This window comes from Equus caballus, chromosome 10 (assembly GCF_041296265.1).
Source record: "Equus caballus isolate H_3958 breed thoroughbred chromosome 10, TB-T2T, whole genome shotgun sequence".
Lineage (NCBI taxonomy): Eukaryota > Metazoa > Chordata > Mammalia > Perissodactyla > Equidae > Equus > Equus caballus.
The window spans coordinates 67,296,270-67,311,901 of NC_091693.1; the positions used below are offsets into that span (position 1 = coordinate 67,296,270).

The window sequence follows — 15,632 nt, forward strand, 5'->3', positions numbered from 1 at the left end:
CCTCGAGCAATCGTTTATGTAGCAAATATATACTGAGTGCCTACTGTATACCAAGCTCCACAGATAGAGTCCATTGCTCTTCATTGAACCCACAGAAGACTGTTTTCACTATCCTGAAACTCTTATTTGAATCTTTTGTTTTTACAAAAAATCCACCATGACTATAACCAAGAATTCTTGTTTGGTAAAGCTTGACAGTGATGGTGATCCTGTATGCACTGGCACCTTTGCGTAGGCTTCCACATCACCCCAATGTCTGCCGCGAACCCTTGCCATCTAGGATTCTGGCTGGCAGTGGTCACTCATGGGCCTGAGCGTAAATCGTAGAGGTGATGAAACCTATCAGTGAGGAACAAGCATATGACACTTGTTAGGGTCCCCAGTACTTGAGGGATCTTGCCTGAGAACCTAACCGCACAGCTTCTACAAAGAACCTATGGAACAGAAAGGTAACTCTCTCCTGCCTTTTTTCAAGTATATATCATTTGTATGTTCAAGACTGTTTATATGAGTACTGGTATACGGGGCGAAATAGTCTCACTACTTTATATTCACCCTTTTACTAAAAGCTCTCTAAATCCGTGTGCACATTTAGGTCATTTTCAGCCTGAATAACTGAATATCAATATTTCCCACCGTTTTGATAAAATCACATGGTTTTCATAAGATCTGCCTTTTGTTTCTTTCTTCTTTAAATGTAAAAGTAGCGGACAGCCTGGGGTGTAGTGGTTAAGTTTGCACGCATGGATTTGGCCACCCAGGGTTCACAGGTTTGTATCCCAGGTGCAGACCTACACATCGCTCATCAAGCCACACTGTGGTGGCATCCCACATAAAATAGAAGAAGATTGGCACAAATCTCAGCTCACTGACAACATTCCTCAAGCAAAAAGTGGAAGGTTGGCAACAGATCTTAGCTCAGGGCCAATCTTCCTCACCAAAAAAAATCCCCCCAAAAATATTCACAGATTTACCTTTGGCACAAAACATAAAAATCTAACAGTGGCCATTTGTCTTGGGTCACTCATCATAACTGTGTAAAATTTCTAATATGCTCATTGGTTTTTTTTCTGGGTACATTCTTAATATTCTCTCTTTATAATAAAGATGCTCTAAGTCTAGCTGGAAATCATTGGCTTCACCAAGCAGATTATCATCACACTGAAAACTGAAGTTGCCAACTTACTACTAGCAGAATGGGAGAAGAAGTGGCCCTGGCCACTTTTGGTGGTCTACATGTGCCCACAGTTACATAACAGACAGATGAGTCTGAAACGATGGCAGGAGGCAAAGTATAGCACCTGTTACACATGATGCAACCATTCATAACTTTGTGTTGCTGAAAAGGCCTTGGCTGCATGCAAGAGTGTTGTGTTTTCTTCTGCTGTAAAATGTACTTACCCCAAAGAGTAGAGACGGCACTGCTTATTTCGGATTTGATGAGCTAAGCCAAACCTGTCATCAAGACAGACTGACCAGGGCTTCTTTGCAGGGCTGGAGTCGGTAGCCAGGCTGTCTGTGCTTATGTGATTGCATGCAATCTGCAGGGATTGGAAATCAATGTGAATAATTTAAAGCGCTGGATGATTAATGGCAGGTAGGGACTTACTGCTTCCCCGGTCCCTGAAAACCATAACAGGAGAGTTACTTCCTTCTCCACTGCTAACTACTCGCCTCCCCAGGGAAACACAGGACTGCTGTAAAACGTTCGGAGGAATTCCAAATACCAGATTGTAAGTAACCTCGCGCAGACTATAGGGAGGTTTGAGGGAAAGTTAAGAGCTGCTATAGCCCTTTGCACTGAGTATGCAGCGGAGAGCAAGTCAGGAGCAACGATGGCAGGAGGAGGGGTCAGGAAAGGCTTTGCAGAGGTGTGTTAGTCTTGGAGGATAAACAGAAGTCGACCAAGAGGCTGAGAGCAAGAAGACGTGCCAGACGTGGAGAACGGTACTGACACAATGGAGGTCTGTTACCCACAGCATTCCTACTAGGAGCTGGGAGATGCGATGTGGGGGCATCGATCTCGGAAGGATATGAGATTTTCTATTCCTTACCTCAGGCAGATAAGGTGGGGCCACCATGGTCTGGAAAGGTGGCATGTGTTAACCAAGTAAACAGCTGACAAGGGGTCAAGTGAAATTAATTTGTAGTCCCTGCTAACTAGACAGTCCTCTTTGTGATACACTGTTCTAATGAGCTTCCTCCCAGGGGAGAAGGGCAAGAGCCCCAGGCAGGAAGGAGGCCCTTCCTGAGCTACCAAAGCACTTCTTTTAACTCATCCATCAAAATCAGATCAGAAAACCAAAGGGCACATGTATCTAAATCATGCCGAATCAAGTCTCTAATTTCAAATGCACATTAAGTAAATATACTTTGTAAGGAATTCTGACTTGTGTTTGAGGCTGGCACAATGTGCCTGGCTGAGGCTGTTGGAACCACAGAACACAAGTTCTGTGGCCAAGGTATTTACCTTACTAAGCACCAGTCTTTCCCCCTAACCCCTCAAAACTCTCATAGTCGTGACGCTGCTCCATGAATCACGCAGCAGCTCCTGATGTCACATCACAGATAACAGACGTCTCCAGATGCAAAGGGTGTTTGGAGGTTCGTTGCTTTAATTCATTGGAAAACGTAACAGTAAATAATTTTCTTCTTAAGGAGACATTCTGCGCTTGCCCAATCCTTTTATTTAACCAATTTTCCAAAGTTTTAATCTGAAAAGAGGGTACTATGTGGAGCCTATTCAACTAATACAGCATCTCCCTCACTCCTGCTAGGGCTGGCCTGGCAAACCATCCTAGCACTACTTATCAGTGACTATGAGAGAGTCTTCTGCTAGGATATGGACGTTTTAGAGGGAAGCTTAAAAAGTGAAACCCTATATATCTATTCTTTTCTTTCAACCCAATATCTTTCTACTCCTCTATCCACAACCACTGTTTAAAGGACAAAATATATATGGAATCAAATCTTCTCTCAAGCAACTCATTTATTAACTGGGTGCGTCAACATGTTTATTTGTAGAATTCATTTCCTACCATTCTCCCACAGATAAATGGAAATTATGCCTCTGCCTGCCCACCGCCTAGCCCCCACTCATCCACCAAGGGAGAAGCTGCTAATCCAACTAGTCAAAGCTCCTTGTGTCTGTTGGGCCTGTTTTACTAGCAGGCAGGTTACTGTGCCTTGCACGTCAGCACCTTTGTTGGTGCTCTATTCCATGCCCTGCCTCCTGCAGCCAGCGAGCTAAGCCAGGGCAGTGCTGTGGGTCCCAAAGCAAGCGTGGCCCTCCTAAGCCTGAGCCGTTTGCTCTAGGCCAGCTTCCTGGAGTGTCTTTATTAAAGTGGGACGACGATTCCCATTTGCTACTGTTCTTTGTGTGTCCCTCTCCCCAAGAACCTCCATAATGACAGATCAGGATATGGACGTTCACAGGTGCTTGTTCATAATTCCCTTCTAATGCCATTAAAATCTAACTCTCATCTCTCTCACTGTGTATCTCCAGGTGTGGTCCACCTACATTGTGATGGACCTGGGAGGCTCTTAAAAATACAGATTCTTGAGTCCCACTCCATATCTGTAAAATCAGAATCTCTGAGGCTGATGCCCCGGAACATGCATTTTAATAAGCTCCCCCAGGGGCTGGCCCAGTGGCGCAGTGGTTAAGTTCACATGTTCGGCTTCGGCTGCCCGGGGTCAGATCCCTGGTGTGGACCTACACACCGCTTGTCAAGCCACGCTGTGGCAGGCGTCCCACGTATAAAGTAGAGGAAGATGGGTACACATGTTAGGTCAGGGCCAGCCTTCCTCAGCAAAAAAGAGGAGGATTGGTGGCAGATGTTAGGTCAGGGCTAATCTTCCTGAAAAAAAAATAAAAAGACTCAGAGCTTTGAGGTTCAGCTGCTCCTCCTCTGCCAACAGTGGGGGGTAGGGTTTTCTTCTATTAAAGATGACACTTTAAGCATTTCTTCTTCTTCCACAGATTTCATCTTGCACAGATATATCCCTACCAGAAAGACACTCTTTTCCATTTGATCTCTCTGCTAATGTTCCTCTTTCCTCTTCTAGCTCAAAAATAAATACAGCTCAGGCATTTTTTCACTTTAACCATTTATTAACCATCTCATTGATAGACTTCAGCTTTTGAAAACAACTAGGAGTACTCAGTAAACTTCAGCTCCTAAAAATTAATTAAATATTGATTTTTCAAACTTTCTTGTTAAGATTTATGGCCAAGGCCTCAATAAACTCTCTTGCAAGCAAAATAAGTGAGGGCGGTAACTGCTAGCTAAGCTCCCTCTCTGGTAATGATGTTCTCTCTCTCTCTAATTCTCCTTGTAATGTTAGCCATATAAAGGGAAACAGGCCTGGACAAAGGAAAATAGACTCCAGGAAGAAAGTGTTTTCTGCAATGCTTTTGAGTTATTTAACTTAAAGGAATCTAACTTATTTTCACTTCATTTTATATCCCAAAAACTTGAATAGCATTTCTGCCAACCCATAAGTAGAATCTGGAAAAGAGAGCCCTTAAAATTTTGGGACTGTTGGCAAGAATCACTTCAATGATCAACTGTATATTTCTGTAATACCATTATTTTGAAAGGTAAAATCTCAAGGAAGGAGCTGTATTTTTGTTGCTTTTATCCCAATTTGTGTGTGTGAGTAACAGTAAATACAAGAGATACTATTGTTATAAAGTTGTAAAGTCTGCATGTCCAGAACCCGGGTTTCTTGTGTTATTCTTAAAAATAGATAGATGGGTAGATGATTAGATAGATAGATAGATAGATAGATAGATAGATAGATAGATAGATTTTAAAATATACTTTTCTTTTTTAAAACAGCAACTGTTGCTTAGATTAATTTTATCCTGCCGCACATGCTTCCTGGAGGCATATGGTTTGGGGGTTGCCATACAAAGCTGTTCTGGAGCTTTCCCTGAGAACAGAGCACTGTGTTTGTGATTTAACCGTTTCTTGTTAGCAGCAGACAGTGTATCATCGACTCTGGAACTCTGAGATGTAATCATGGTCTTTCACGTTAGAAAACAATACCTAATTAAACTGAGCTTGCAGTTCTGCACTCTCTACCCAAACACTGTCTCCTCTGGTGTTTCATTAAAAAGTGCAGGGCTCCAGCCATGCCCTCAGGGCCTCCACAGTGCACAAGTCCAGGGGCGCCAGCTCCATTGCAGTCTAATGCCACATTGTCCCATGCTCTGTGCTTCTGTTCCCGAGCTCCCTCGGCCTGGGGGAGCTTCCCCACCCATCTGTCCACCCTGTTAGAGAACGTATAACTTTCTTGCACCCTAGCTGTTTACCAGCTTGTGTGGGTATTTAATTCAGATTTCATATCCCAGTCAGTGGCCAGCACAGTGCCAGCCACAAAGCAGGTGCTCCACAAATGCCCAGTGAATGAGGAATGAATACATCGATGATGAGCATGTTGAATGCTGGGCCTTGCTGTACAAGCTTGAACACAGATTTAAGGGAGATAATTTTTTCTTTTTTAATTTTAAGCAGCAGCATAAGAGGATGGGGGTGGAATTTGCTTTAGTACCTTTAGAGGTTTTATTTTTTTTCCTTACCCATTATGACTCAGTACTGCTAACTGTGAAAATTTGAGGTAATAGTGACTCTAATATTCTGCCAGCTTTGTAGGCTTTCATCTCAAGATGAGTTCTAAATGAAGTACAAGCCCCAAAGCAGCCAGAAAGCTCTGCATTACATAGAGAGCGGGAGGGAGCCCTGCTTAGTAAGATTCTGATTAATCACCACTTAGTGTCATCTCTGATGAGCTCCCACCTGTTGGCCTCCTAGTGACCCGGAAGTACAGAAAAGCACAGGACTTTACTGGGGTAAAATGACCCCTGATTGTGAGGTCTGGAACTTTATCTCCTCCTTTCTGGAGGACAAAAATTCTTCTGGTGAACTTCAACAACGAAATCTCTGTTACTGCACTCATCAAGCTGAATAATAATTTTATGTCCATTTCTCCGCCTTTCCAACCAATTTGTTAGGCTCTTGAGGGCAGAAACTGTCTCCCTAGGACCTAGCACAGTTCCTGGCACGTAGTAGGTACTCAACAAGACTTGGTTAATAACAGTCCTGCACTGCTCTCAGCACAGTACAAGCTCACAGAACTGGGAGGGACTGCAGAAAGAATTTATACAATCTCTTCCTTTTCAAGATCAGATCAGTGAGAGCCAGAGAAGCAAAATAAATTGCCCATGGTGACAACATCAGACTACATCATAGGATGCTTTTTTTTTTTTTTTTTTTTGCTGTTTTTGGAATTTTTATCCTCTTAGCCCATACCTCATAGGAAAGCTCCAAGAGGGGCTTGAAATGACCCTCTCACCCCTCAAGAGCCTCTTCTAAATAAATATGCCTTTTATAAATTTCAGAACATTAACCTGAAATACGTATAAAATAGAATTTGGAGGTTCTCACCGGGTGAATTTATTTTGGGGGGGTGGAGCCCATAGTTCTCAAATTCAACTCACAGATTTAACACCTCTCATTTTTCTCTGGGGCCTTTCAGGTCTTAAGTCACAGTTAAGAGGTCCAGCTTCTTATCCTTCATGTAAAACCAAACTATAAAATTAAAATTTCAGTATCTTAATTAAGTCTGTGTAAGTCCACCAAATTAATCTGCAGCAGCAAGCAAAATAAGATGAAATTATAAAGCACAGGACCAGTTTATTATCCCATACTCATGATTAATTCAATAAGCTTTTACTTGCATGTCTAGGTGACAAATATTAAAATCTCCAATTGTCTGTCTGCATTGTGTGAGAAATGGGACTTTCTTTTACCCCTCAACTAGCCTTCTAAAAATCTGGAAATATATTCTCTCCCACGGATGAAAAGTGGGCTTTGCTGCCAGCAAAGTTTGGGAGGAGAAGTGGGCGGCCAAGAGCCAGTGGGCTGAAAGATCAAAAGAACCCAGGATCCCCAGTGTCACACCAGCTCCACAGAGCAGTGTCCTAAGTGGGGCTGTGTGCACGTCACTGGCAGTCTGAGCTGTTAATTTCCTAGCACCTCTCAGTTTAGGGCAAAGTTTCCCTCAGGCCTTGATTTCCTCTTCTGGCTCTCTTTCCCCAGGATCAGGCTGCTGGAGAATGGAACCTCCTGATTAATGTGTCAAGAGTCATAGACTCTCCTTAATGGACGGTCTCTCTGCTTGCTCCGGGCACTGACTCAGCCTGCTGGAGCTGCCACAATGCGTTAAGTCACTAATGAAGGCCGGTGCTCAGGAATGATTTAAGAGCGCCCCAAGAAAAGAGAGCCTTCGGATTCATTAGCTTCTCCTCAGACTGCCTGCAACCTCTTCCCTGCTCTCTGGCCCAGCGTGTCCCAGTCTGCTAAGCATCTGTGGCCGAAAAGGGAAAAGGCAGATTCCTCCAAATACAAAATGGAGCTTGAACTTCCAGATGAGGCTTTTGTTTTGTGACACGCTTGGCGGACTATTCACGGGCACGAATCTGTCGCTTTGAATGGTTTTCCAAAGCAATTTTCTAAAGTGGATCTTTAAAACACATCGGGATGAATCATTAAAACATTTCAGGATGATGATACTCCTGGAAGGGAGCAGATGCTGAAGCAAATGGAAGGCATCTTATCTGCCTCTAAGTGAGGGGATAAATTTAAGCAGCAAGGCCTCAGAAACCACATCCCTATCAAGGCCCCATCAGGAACCTCTCCACCCGCTCACAGACACATCCTTCTCTAAAAGGCGTCATTGGAATCTTTTACATCATCTCCAAACCCTCTTGAGCCTGAAACACAACCTGGGTGGTGCTGATATATCTCAGGAACCTCAAGGCTTCTTCATCCAGGGACTGAGCAGGGCCCGCCCAAGGCTGGAGATCTATATGCCACCGGGGACCCTGTGAGAGACAGAAAACAGAGGTCGGTGTGGAGGAGGACGAGCTTGGGAGGGGGCGGGAAGGACACAGAGTCATCAGACAGGCCGCCTGCAAAATAAACCTGTCTGCACACGGGCGGCAGGGAGCTGGTTTGGAGCTGCTGCCATTAAGGCCACATCAGTCACAGGGAGACAAATGAGGCCTGAGGAAGCCCCGCTACCAGGTTAAGCAGGAGATTGCAAAGGCTCGGGGATGTCTGACTGGAGCTTCTGATCAAAGGCAAACTCAGCTTGACCCCATCAGGCTCTCAACTGCGGCTTGGTATTACACGGTGCCGCTTCCCAACTCTCCTGTCTGCTACGGTTTCCAGAACTTACAGCTTCAGAAATATGGGCCTCCCTAAGGCCAGTTTTAGGCACCATCGTGCCTGAAATCCTTGGAGTGCTTGGGCACCTTCCCTAGCATGGGGAAGCTGGCACCACCAGGGCTGGCAAGGGTGGCCTCCTAGCACTATGAGGCAGCCCCCGCCTTTCAGCAGAGGCCATGAGAAGCTGCCATGAGCAGAGTGGTTAGAGATGAGCCCTAAGCCCTCTTGTGTAGCAAGGGTGGTGGGGTGGATGAAGAGTTGGGGGAAGGCCGTGGTTTGGAAGAATCCAAAATAGGGATCCCTCTAAGTCAAAAGGAAGCGCTAGTCATGAAGTCCTTGCTAGAGCTCAAAGGCTACCACCTGGAACCCTCCTGGAGGCTCACCGTGATCCCAAGGGGAGAGGACTGCTCAGGGTGTAGATGACGGAAGGGTTGGGGCCTGGGAGAAGCCCCAGCATCTGGCAGGGTGAATGTCTCGTGTCAGGAAAGACTTTGGGTGTCCTGGCACAGGGGCTCCCCCAGAAGGGTTGGGATGGGCTTCTAAACCCCCTTTTATGGTGAGGAAGGGAGCGGGGGAGGGTTCTGGGGACAAGAAAAAGGGACCATTCATATAATATATACATTGTTCTTCAGTTAGGTATTGCTATGGTCTGAATGTTTGTGTCCCCCCAAGTTCATATATTGAAATCCTAATGCCCAATGCGTTCATATAAGAGGTGGGGCCTCTGGGAGGTGCTTAGGTCATGAGGGTGGAGCCCTCAGAAGGGGATTAGTGCTCTTGCAAAAGAGACCCCACAGAGCTCCCTAGCCCCTTCCACCATATGAGAACACAGCCAGAAGAAGGCAATTGACAACCCAGAACCCAACCATGCTGGCTCCCCGATCTGGGACTTCCAGCCTCCAGAACTGTGAGAAACAAATTTCTGCGGTTTATAAGCCACCCAGGCTGTGATGTTTGTTGCTCCTGGAGGGGGTGGCCTAGGTGACTTGGGGCTGAACTGAAAGCCAGGAGGTGCGGGGAGCAAGCAGGTCAGTCAGTGTGAAGCCAGGTACGTGGGCTTGGGAAGGAGGAGCGCGCTCTGGCGTGAGGGTCTGAGGTAAATGCAAACTCTCTAAGTGACGGAGCATTCTTCCAGGCGAGGCGTTATCAGACTCATCGCTGCAGAGTCCCGACAGCCCACAGTCTTAGCGTCCAGACGTGTCTGTCCTGCCTGGCAGTCCTCTAGACTTGGAGAACGGTTCCTGACTCCCCACCCACTGCCTTCTTCTCAGGAACCCTCAAGACAGGGCTGGTTTCACAGGCATGCAAGCTGTGAGGTCTTAGAAGGGCCCGTGCTTGGCCTAATGCTCTGTTGACACTGTCTTGAAAATCTTCACAATTTTTGAACAAGGGCCCCGCGTTTTCATTTTGGTCTGTGCCCTGCAAATTATGTAGTCAGTCTGCCCTGAGGGGCCCCTTTTCTGGGAAAACAGCCTTTTCATATGGCTGCTCCCATTCTGTGAAGGGTGAACAGACAGAGACTCTAGTCAGGGAGAGCCTGAGACCATTAACTCATGCGTCTTCCCAGTTAACGCTTTCCAGCCCTATTTCCTTCTTCCTTCTCTGAAGCAGCTGTTGATGACCATTTGGCCAAACAATATTCACGGAGCATCAGGCACTCTGTGCCAGGCACTGGTCAACATGGATATGAGTAAACCCTGGACTCTCCCCAGAGGCACTCACAGCGAGGAGACAGATACTACAGAATAACTTTGATAGAGAAATGCTGAAAGGTGAGGGAGGGCCATTCTTTTCAGGAAACTATTAGTTATGAGCTCATAAATTATAAGCACATTTAAAGGCAAATGCCTCCTCCCTTCTCCTGGTCACATTCTTGTTGCTTCTTCGTGCAAGCTTGTCTAGGCCTAAGATTGAAAGCTCCCCACGTCACTGTCGGGGGACCACTCACAAGTGCCCCAGCATCTGGCCCGGGAGCCTCTTGATGGAAACAATAAAGTTCCATCGTTACGGTTTTCTTCTAAATCAAGGATCAGCAAACTTTTTCTATAATGGGTCAAATAGCTAGTATTTTAGGCTTTGCAGGCTGTACAGTTCCTGTTGTAACTCTTCACCTCCTGCTGTAGCTCAAAAGCAGCCACCAACAGTAAGTAAACAAACGGTCATGGCCGTGTGCCAGTGAAACGCCATTTACGAAAACAGGCCGCAGGCTGGATTTGGCCTGCCAGGCGGTAGTTTGCTGACCCCTGCTCCATTTGATTCTAATCTGAAGTAGACCAGCCCAGAAGAGAGTGTTTACTTGAAATAATGCAAGAGAGACAGATTATGATATCTAGATTATAAGCGACTTTGTCATCCAGGTGACTTGGGTAAATATCAGTCCAGGGTCCCAGCAGGATCCAGTGGGCTCCTTCCAATTGGCTAATTTGGGAAGCATTTAATAGAGAGGCTATTTACAAAGGTGTGGGCGGGGTTTAAGGAAACCTGTAAGGAATAATGCAATACCTGTGGCTGGAACACCAGAGAGCCCTCTGAAACCCCAAGCCTGAAGGAGCAAGGAGGGGGAGGAATTAGTGAAACCCGAGAGGGTAACCGTATGGAGAAGGCCTTTAATAGAGGAACACAGCCAATCCCATCACATCCAGTCCTATTGCATACCCGCCCTAACTGTCACACCCAACAGGAAGGCAGAGAAAAGGGAGGCTGTGGTTGGTCCAGGCAGGTGAGCCTCCTGGGGTGCAGAGCAGAAGGAGCAGGGTGGAGGGTGGATCTGGAGGGGCAAATGGAAGGTCTCCTGCACAGCATCCTTTGGAAAGAGGCCGTGAGACTTGACCAGGGAGTGATTCATTCATTCAGCGGGCACTGTACCTCGTGCCACACTCTGTAAAGCAGTAAAAGCAATGAAGTGTTGCAGGGGCTCTAACAGAAATCTCTAGAGGGCACGATGGGGTCTGTCTGTCCCCGGCAGGCTTCAGCTGAAATGTCAAGGAGATGGAGGACCCAAGTAGTAATAAATAAATGCCAGAAAACACAAATGCAGATTGTGGGAAGCAGTCTCCACTGTGAGAAGCCCAAAAGCTTCATTAAAGACACACCTTAAGCACAGTCGAAGCACTTAACCTGGGCTAACGGGCAAAAGTAACCTCCCAGATCAATAACGGTGAATCCATATGGGAATCAATATAGCGAAACTACAGAGTTATCTTAAGGGTCCACAAATAATATCTTTCTTGCAATCTGATATTTCTCATTTCCAACTCGGTGCTGACCACAAAGAAGCTAACCACGGCAGCCGGAATAGTGAATAGTACAAGTTGAAGAGTCTCCGATGGGGACATAAAGAAACACACAGCAAAGAGGCGCCCTCAGAAGTGCTCTGGCTAAATGCTTTGGATGAGCTCTTTAAGAAACATTTCACATAAAGCAATGTTCTTATTGGAATCCATCTGACAGCAGTTCGTGGTTATTTCCCCAAGGAAACCACTAGCTTTTATCATCTCTTTCAATTATCATTTGTCTTAATTCTCTAGTGCACACATCAATGCTTGTCCTTCCAAAACTCCCACAAACAGAATTCTCGGAGTACCTGAAAACACCAATGGCCAGTGTTTAATAATAGAACAAGGCAAAAAAGACATCTTTTACTTAAAAAAAAATTATCATTATGATTTTACCTCAAACAATTCCCTAAATGCCAGGGTACACTATTATCCATGTGCTCCAAACATCAAGTGGCCAGAACGATGCTACCCCTACCAGTCCCAGGGGAGGTGGGAGTGTGGATTCCTAGTCCTGTCTGCCGCCCCCACTTCCTCTTCAGATGGGTAAAGGAGCGGCTTAAGCAGAAGGTGGTAGAGGTACCATCACTGGGGGCCAGTCTGTCTGTCCCCAACAGGCTTGAGCTGAAATGTCAAATGGAGCATACACAATGAGCTGCAGCCACGTTCCTGAGCCTCTGCAGGGACAGGGTCCTTCTAGTCCTTTGCAGTCTGTGGTCCTGCCTGCTAAACCACCAGGCCACTCAAACAATGAGCCCCTCCCCCAGCACGGATGAGCATCTCAGGGAAGCCAGGGTCCCAGATTTCTCAGGAAAGAAAGCAGCCCCCCTTTTGTTTGTGAAGGCTTCATCTGGCACTTTCTCCAGGAAATGTGTGTTGAAAAATGAGCTGGCTTCTTCTAGTGAGGGGCAAAGTTTTGATCACATAGAGAAAATTTCCAAAAATTAAGATTAAGGACAGCAGAAGATTCTATACACAACTAACTCATGTTGTTTGCGGGCTATTTTGCAGACATCTCAGATTCTGCTTCCCAAAGGGTAAAAAAGGGCTTCCTGAGCCAGTCCAATGGGGTGCACAGAGATGATGGATCCGGCTCAGAAAGACTGCAGCAAACACAGCCATGGGGCTTTCGGATATTTTTATAATTTATGATTTCAGCATTAAATTTGTTTCTTGAAAAAAGAAAATGATTCTTTCAAGCCAAAGAAACTAAATTCCAAAATTTTACTATTGAAAGATAATGCACCAGGCCGGCCTGGTGGTGCAGCGGTTAAGTTCACACGTTCCATTTCAGCAGCCTGGGGTTCACTGGTTCAGATCTCGGGTGAGGACCTATGCACCACTTGATAAGCCATGCTGTGGCAGGCGTCCCACATATAAAGTGGAGGAAGATGGGCACTGATGTTAGGTCAGGGCCAGTCTTCCTCAGCAAAAAGAGGAGGATTGGCAGCAGATATTAGCTCAGCACTAATCTTCCTCAAAAAAAAGATAATGCAAAAAATAAAGCAATCTTTTAAAATACTCTTTTGCCTACCAGCCTCCGCTTATGCACATAATAGAAATATATCAATTCAAGATGATAAGCCCCAAGCAAAAGTGGTTATGTTAAAAGAAAAAAATTATAGAAAAAACCAGACCCACCCATGACCTAGAAAAGAGTGACATCGATTCTGCCTTGTGCAAAAGCTTTCTTTGTCTTGAAATTTGGAATAACAGCTTCCTTCTTCACAGGCAGTTTCCCCCACATCCATGAATGACCTCACGTAGCCCACATAGAAACTGTCAAATTAAGAACAGTGCCACCATGAGTTGTACAAGCAAGTTTTGTACAAGCCTTTTTTTACTTTTTTGGAGGGGTATAAAAACCAAATATAAAATAAGCCAAAAGAAGGAGTCAAATGGTCCATTCTTCTGCGTTTCAATGCTCCAGTTCTTTGGCGATGAAATTGTATGATGAGTGATTTAAATGATCAGTTTCTTTATTTTGATGGATAATTGGTAGAGTTTTGGGATATTTTTATAAAGTTTCAGTACTCCCAAATGTACATTCCCACAGCTAGCAACCTCCCGAAAGCTTTCAGAACCAGCAATTTTCTGCTGGGAGAGACGGCTAACAATTGATTCTCTGCGTTATGGTTGTGCCCGTGGAAAAGAACGAGGTTGTGAGTCCTTGACCCAAACTGAACAATACGCTGAGCATGTGTTGATATGTTGATGTTGGGGAAGCCTAAGCTTTCAGGGAGAAACAAACCCCAAACAAGCAAAATATATTTATTTAGCAATTTTGCTGCAATTTTGTGCTAATTAAGGGCATCTGTTAGTGGGCAGGAAACAATGATTGAAGGAAATTGTTTATTCCTTTTTAGAAGGAGAGGGGGGTTTGTGGAAGTGGATGGGGAAGGAGGAGGCACGAAATGGCTCCCCGTGCAAAACATGAATCCGGGCAGAGCTGAGAGGTGAGATCAGCCACTAGCTTTCTGTAATGCCCTTGGATAATAGTGGATTTAGGCCTTTGCTTGCGAGTGACTAGGGCTCTGAGAGGCCCTGGGGCGGCAGCTGACATGCTTTCCCTCAGCGTGCTCCTGTGACCGGCCTTTTTCTCAGGGTCAGCTCTGCTTCAAAACAAGCAGGGTCAATTACACATTTTGTGGCGACCTGCAAAATTCAGGTACTGCGTGAAAAAATTGCTTAAAAAAACCAGAATCTGGGTTTCAGTTCTGGGTAGGATGGATAAGCACAGGCCCAGCCCGTGTCTTGCACTGAATGCAGCAAGACAACCGGGACGGAAGGCATGGAGCAGTTAGTTATTTGAGGAATCTGAAAAGTAAATACTAGCAGGCAGACGTGAGGAAGACTAGAATTCAAAGTACCACTGAACCACAGTGGAGTCACCATTGGTTTGTCTTCCGGCATCCCCCTCCTGCCCCCGAGTCAGGCAGCCTCGCACTGGAAGTGGCCGTTGGCGCCAGGAGAAGCCCTCTAGTCCAGGCTCAAGGAGGGAAGGGGTCTCCGACCGCTCAGAGAGAGCAGGGAAATCCCGCATTTTCCCCCTCTCCTTTTTGCTTTTTCCTTTTCTCCTTTCTTGCATCCCAACTCCCAGGCAATCCAGCTGGGCTGGTGGAAGATACAGCCAGGCCGCAAGGACCAAAAACTCTGAGGTAAGGGGAGCTTCCTCTCTGATCTGAGGCTGTGGCCCCAGGAGGATGGAGTGAACCCCTCGATGAGTGTTTCCCGTCTCTCTTCTCCTGATCTTGGCTGGGGACTCAGGCACCGTCACAGGAAGTGAGCAGCGAAGCATGGGCAGAGCAGGGGTGACTAAAGCCCAACCTTTATGGCCAGAGGTTCAGACACGTCAGGGAACTGGATACTGGGAAAATCACGGAGAAGGAAAGCAAGGCCATCGAGTAGTTTATGAAGTCCTGGGCTCACACCTGTACTGCACGGAAATGGACCTGATCCTGGTTAGCTTATCCAAGACTTTGAGAACTGAGACACACCTCCGCCTGGGTCCCAGAGCGGCCACTGGGTGGCGTGTATGTGGGACAGATCTGAAAAACACTGCGAAGTCTTTGAAAACAGAACTGATATTGAAATCACAATCTTCAGAAGCTGGCTGGAAGTTGAGGCCTGAACCCAACCAAGTCAATCGCCTGTGAAAACAAATATATCAACATTATGTGTAGTATTTAAACACAACTCAGAGTCTCGTAATAAAATACACAAGATGTCCAGATACAGTCCAAAACAACTCAGCATATGAAGAATCAGGAAAATCCCAATTAGTGTGGGGAAAAGGCAATCAACAAATGCTAATGTAGGCATGACGCAGTTGTTGGAATTATTCAAGAAAAACTTAAAAGCAACTATTACTCCAAGAAGTAAGGGTGTACATTCTTGAAACCAATGGAAAGATGGAAAGTCCCAGCAAAGAAACAGGAGTTACAAAGAGCCAAATGGAAATTTTAGAACTGAAAAATTCAATAACCAAAATAAAAATTCCAGTGGATGGGCTCAATAGCAAAATGAATATGACACAAGAAAGAGTCAACGAACTTGAAGCTAGATCAACAGAGACTATCTGATCTGAACAACAGAGAGGAAAAATCATTAAAAAAAAAAA

At 45.7% G+C, this 15,632-nt stretch overlaps 1 protein-coding gene across 11 annotated transcripts in view; it reads right to left on the reverse strand.

The window, feature by feature from the left end:
• The window catches only part of METTL24 (methyltransferase like 24), a 124,134-nt gene that overhangs the window by 86,308 nt on the left and 22,194 nt on the right, over window positions 1-15,632 (reverse strand). For 10 of the 11 annotated variants that reach the window (XR_011422136.1, XM_070223655.1, XM_070223657.1 and 7 more), the window contains exons 2-3: window positions 7,793-7,891; window positions 1,402-1,541 (exon numbers count right to left, since the gene is read on the reverse strand). Coding sequence is in view for 10 of the 11 variants with exons in the window: in XM_070223655.1 (XP_070079756.1) it covers window positions 1,402-1,541; window positions 7,793-7,891 (239 nt within the window). In the remaining variant the exon portion in view is untranslated. The remainder of the gene's footprint in view (window positions 1-1,401; window positions 1,542-7,792; window positions 7,892-15,632) is intronic. The other variant, XM_070223652.1, reaches the window with a different exon arrangement.